Source organism: Armigeres subalbatus, chromosome 2 (genome assembly GCF_024139115.2).
Source record: "Armigeres subalbatus isolate Guangzhou_Male chromosome 2, GZ_Asu_2, whole genome shotgun sequence".
Taxonomy (NCBI): Eukaryota; Metazoa; Arthropoda; class Insecta; order Diptera; family Culicidae; genus Armigeres; species Armigeres subalbatus.
In genome coordinates, this window is record NC_085140.1 from 94,364,322 (window position 1) to 94,369,254 (window position 4,933).

The window sequence follows — 4,933 nt, forward strand, 5'->3', positions numbered from 1 at the left end:
AGTTAGAGCACTATATAAATACATATACATAACAGTTGTTATGAAGCTCACAGTTTCCCTTTAATTAAATGAAATACAGGGACAAGTTTTGCTATTCACTCCATTTGATTTTAACTGAATACATGAAAATAGAAAGATGGACGTGATTGAACGGTGAATTCAAATAACGACATCGTATAGCCGTCACAGATCTAGACCAGTGATATTCCGCACAACTGTTAGCGTTTATTCTTTTTCCTCTGGTCGGTACGACCCCTATGATCAATCCACATGAACCACTATGCCGGTTTTTTCGTTTTTCCTTCTATTCCGTTGGGATAGAACGCATTACACGTATGCAGTACAGGAGTTGCTCAAATTCCCAATGATAATGTGTTTAATAAAATTGAGCTCCCTCACTTATTATTGTAATCCAGTCAATAATTCCAATTTCAAGGGTTACTTTGATCCTAGGCATGATAGGGGTCAAAAGTTTCCGATTGTCCATAACGATATCGATTGTGGTCCAAAGAATCGCCCCTCCACTGTGAGAGTTAGGTCAAGTTATGCTCTCTTTTAAACTCATTCGCAGTACTATCATCGCCGTCAATACAGTGCCAACCATCGACGGGATCGGTTCACAGTATTGTGCGTGGTTTCCCGGCTTCCCCCTTCATTTCTCTTTGTTAAGTTTAGTTTTATAGTAGGCGAGACGTCAGCTTTTTAGAACATAAATTTAATAAATCAGCGGTAAGAGCTGATTTAGTGCTACGATTGTTTCATAATGAAGCTATTTATTGTGCTTAGTGTGCTTCTGGCCGGTGTCCTCGCTCAAGATGGACCCAAAGTCACCGATAAGGTAGGTACCATTTCCATCAATCTTGGTCCGTAGTGTGTTTTCTTCTTACGTGCTTCATATTCTACGTAGCTTTAAATATGTTCTTTTATCTGTAATCTCTGTCCGTACTAAGTTATGAATCTTCTTTTGCTCAGACATTTTGTACTCTTCTTTGACTTGATCAAAGCCAATTTGCGGGGGTACTTGAACCGGTTTATCCCGTTGCCAATTATTCGTGGCGTTCTTCAATTGCCAACAAAAAGGTGCTATCCGTAATTTATTTGACCTTTTCATAGCGGTCCAATATGTGTGGGTAGGGGGCACCGAGTAAATTTTTATCTCGCATTTTGTTCCTTTTTATGGAATGATTACGTGTCTTTCCATTAGAGGTTATTCGCTTTACATATGATTTGGTATGTTCCAATTGTAGCAATGCAATACGCATTAAAATTGTAATAAAATACGAGAAAGGCAAAAAAGAATTGTCGACACTAAATCAAACCTTTTCCCATTGTTCACCTAGTTTTTTTTTTATAATTGCGTCACTATAGAATGGGCCGGAAGCTGCTATTGAATTCCCAAATGTAATGAACAAAGAGAGTACCGAATGAGCGTTATTTAGCCCCTCTTTATTCTATAAACAACACTGCGTTCCCATTTTTTCAATCGTCATTCATTGTTCGTCATCCTGGTTCATTATAGGTCTTCTTCGACATCACGATCGGTGGCAAGCCGGAAGGTCGCGTTGTGATTGGCCTGTTCGGCGGTACCGTTCCAAAGACTGCCAAGAACTTCAAAACTCTCGCCGAGAATGCGGAAGGTGAAGGGTAAGTGTCTAAGAATTGTACAAGCTCAGATTCAGAGTCAATCTATGAACAAAGCTGCAACGAGTACAAAACGATGTTCTGTTCGAGGGAGGGCTAAGACGCGTAGGCGATTAGATGCACTTAATTGATGGTTGGATGCAACGGTAATCGAGAGCTACAATCGGAGCTGCCTACATCGGTTTAAACATTTCCGGTGAGCCCAATCTAAGCGCGTGAGGCAGTTATTAGGGTAGCATCAATTTCAATGACCGCAAAAAAATAAATAATTAGCACTTCGGCAGAGGGTGCTCACTATTTTCATGAACAGAATGGAGAACGGAGAATAACACAATCATGCCTTAGCTGTGTTTGATGCTTCGAAATAGATGTATCGTTTAGTGGAAGTACTAATTATAGGAAAGGGCAAAGTTTCGTTTGGGTTTTTGATTAGATAAGGGAACTGTTCCATCTCCCATCTCACTACAAGGACCTAATTTCACCTCAAAATAAAAGAATCAAATTTCTTTCCATTCCTATGTTTTTGATACGGTGAAGTTCTCTCTATATTTTTACACTCTATATGCATTGCTTATTTTTGAATGCTTCGTTTCGATCTCCCTCATGCACTAAGTGGTTATAAACACCGAATTGATTAGCAGTAGATCTATTGAAACCTTTTGATCTTCTTAAATTATTATTTTCGGATGGTCTTCTTGAGATTTTAACCCGGAATTCTGAAAGGATTTATGTTCTTTGAAATTCCAAAGCCTTAGAACCCTAATGAAATTGCAGGATTTTTATAGCCTCTTCAGGCTACGCCATTTATCATAATAAATATCGTGTTGAAATTGAGGAGAAAAATTGAATGTATGGGAATTGGAATCAAATTACTGTTTATTATGATATTTATTGTAATAAATAACATAATCTGAAGGCTATTATGAAAAAATATGTTTATTCCATTAAACTTTAATGTTAATTTCAGATATAATTGAAAATAATCTTACTATATCTGTTTTACAGTTACGACGGACATAGTTTCGTGGCTATTTTTCTGCGTAAAAAAATGTCTTCTTTTGACGTTGTTAGGATACTGTGTATCTGAGGAACTATGTTTTCTTTTCCCAAACCTTGTCTATAATATTATGTTTTATATAGAACTGTCAGCTTCTTTGGATATTCTAATGAAAATATTTGATATCATCTGCAATATTGCGTTACGTGTCTTCTATTGAAAGTCCTTAACCTTAAAACAAAGGTAAAAGGTGGATAAGTTTCATGCATTACTCTTTTGTACCGTTATAAAATTAATTTTAATCGTGAAGAATTGAACAACTCTCCTACTATTCCCGACCCATTTTTAACATTATTGAAGTGATTTTTCAGAGTTAATAAAGCTCATAACTAACAATTCCCGACCCATTGATTTCATCTCGGAATTGTGAAAACTATTTTTATGAATTTTTATAACAACATATTCCTGCCAACATATTCTTTACTATATATGCATTGCTATTGACCATGTGAACGGCTTTGAGAGGCTTCGAAGCAAGACTATACTTCAGGTGGCTGGGTTCGATGCCCGGTCCGGTCTAGGAAATTTTCGATTTGGGAATTTTCTAGACTTCCCTTGGCTTGGCTTGAAACCTCGCAGCAACAACAAAAAATGTTCATAGCAAGTTCATCAAACTTCTAACAACTCACAGCTTCTATTCAACTTTCCTTCCCCTTCTGCTTTCAGCTACAAGGGCAGCAAGTTCCACCGCGTCATCCAGGACTTCATGATCCAGGGCGGTGACTTCACCCGAGGCGATGGCACCGGCGGACGCTCGATCTACGGTGAGCGCTTCGCCGACGAGAACTTCAAGCTGAAGCACTACGGAGCCGGATGGCTGTCGATGGCCAACGCCGGCAAGGACACCAACGGATCGCAGTTCTTCATCACGGTCAAGCAGACCAGCTGGCTGGACGGACGCCATGTTGTGTTCGGTAAGGTGCTGGAGGGAATGGACGTCGTGCGGAAGATCGAGAAGACCAAAACCGACGGACGTGACCGGCCGGTGGAGGATGTGGTGATTGCGGACAGCGGTTCCCTGCCGGTGGATGAACCGTTCTCCGTGGAGAAGGCCGATGCCTAAATGCATGGGAATGAGTGGGCTCAGTGCGGGGAGAGATGAACCTTTTTAGAAGAATTTGCTAACAACAGATATTTCCCCGACCGTGCATTTATTGTGATTTTGATACAACTGCTGATGGTGAGAAGAGTAAGAATAAATTCGAGATTTTTAATACAAATGGCGTTTTCCGCTTGTTTTGAGATGACTGTATTTTACATATTGTTAGCTAAATGCTTTTCATTAGTTAGTTTACTTTTCATTTAGCACCGCTTACTAATGTGCCAATAGCAATGCGCAGAAAAGAGAAACTTGTTAATTGATCTCATCAATAATATGTTCGACTTCGTGCTGTATTACACGGAGCGAGCTTGGTTCTAATGATACCACTACAGTTATGGAGGTGTTAGAAAACAAAACCGCAATGACTTTTCAGGTACTCATACAGTCAAACCTTCATCAGTCGATATTGAAGGGACCATCGACTCATGGAAATATCGACAAGAGGAATAGCAAATCCTTGGAAAGCTGTTTGAAGGAACCATCACAGTAACCCAGAAAATATTTTTTCATATGGTATAGGGTAATTGATCCGATAGTCGTGGGTGTTCCTATAGTTGTGGTAGTGTAGTTTTTGCCAAATATACGCAAAGAACACAGCAACCCACATTGTGTATCAATTTGTTGACCTGTCATTACGTGAAAGAGATGAAAACTCTTTTGGATTTCCTAAAACATCGGTAAAATATCTCTGAAATACTTTAATTTATTCTCTGCTTTGTACCAATAGTTGCGGTAGTGTTCCTATAGTTGCGAGTCCCGTATGAAAACAATGGGATTCGCAACTATAGGAACACGAATTAGAAAATATCGCAACTATTGGAACATTGCACCAATAATTGGAGGATTCATTTTAGGTAATAATGACAGGAGCTGCTGCCTTCGGAATACTTTCTACTCAAAATATAAAAGATGAGCTTTCGAATGCAACATTTAGGTAAGCGAAATAAACTATAGTTTCTGTGCAAGCGAACAAACAGTGGTGGAACGTGCTTAGTTCCTCCACTATTGGGTCATTTACCCTAGTTTGCTTCCATGAGTCGATATCGAGTCATAGAACTAAACGTGAACAAATTGTTCTAACCTTTCGAATCAAAACAAGTTTTTTTTAAACTGTATAATATATAAATCTCCAG

General features: G+C 39.0%; 1 protein-coding gene across 1 annotated transcript; it reads left to right on the plus strand.

The window, feature by feature from the left end:
* Positions 1 to 576: 576 nt before the first annotated feature.
* Positions 577 to 3,918, plus strand: LOC134210068 (peptidyl-prolyl cis-trans isomerase 5). The gene is made up of 3 exons (XM_062686094.1): positions 577 to 838; positions 1,520 to 1,644; positions 3,365 to 3,918. The coding sequence occupies exons 1-3, from the start codon at positions 764 to 766 to the stop codon at positions 3,759 to 3,761; spliced, it is 597 nt and encodes a 198-aa protein (XP_062542078.1). The 5' UTR covers positions 577 to 763; the 3' UTR covers positions 3,762 to 3,918.
* The last annotated feature ends 1,015 nt before the right edge of the window (positions 3,919 to 4,933 follow it).

Bases quoted from the DNA above. Each gene is read 5' to 3' on its own strand.
- LOC134210068 (XM_062686094.1), top strand. From the start codon at position 764: ATGAAGCTATTTATTGTGCTTAGTGTGCTTCTGGCCGGTGTCCTCGCT. The intron at 839-1,519 runs GTAGGTACCATT...GGTTCATTATAG, and splicing joins GACCCAAAGTCACCGATAAG to GTCTTCTTCGACATCACGAT. The intron at 1,645-3,364 runs GTAAGTGTCTAA...TTCTGCTTTCAG, and splicing joins GAGAATGCGGAAGGTGAAGG to CTACAAGGGCAGCAAGTTCC.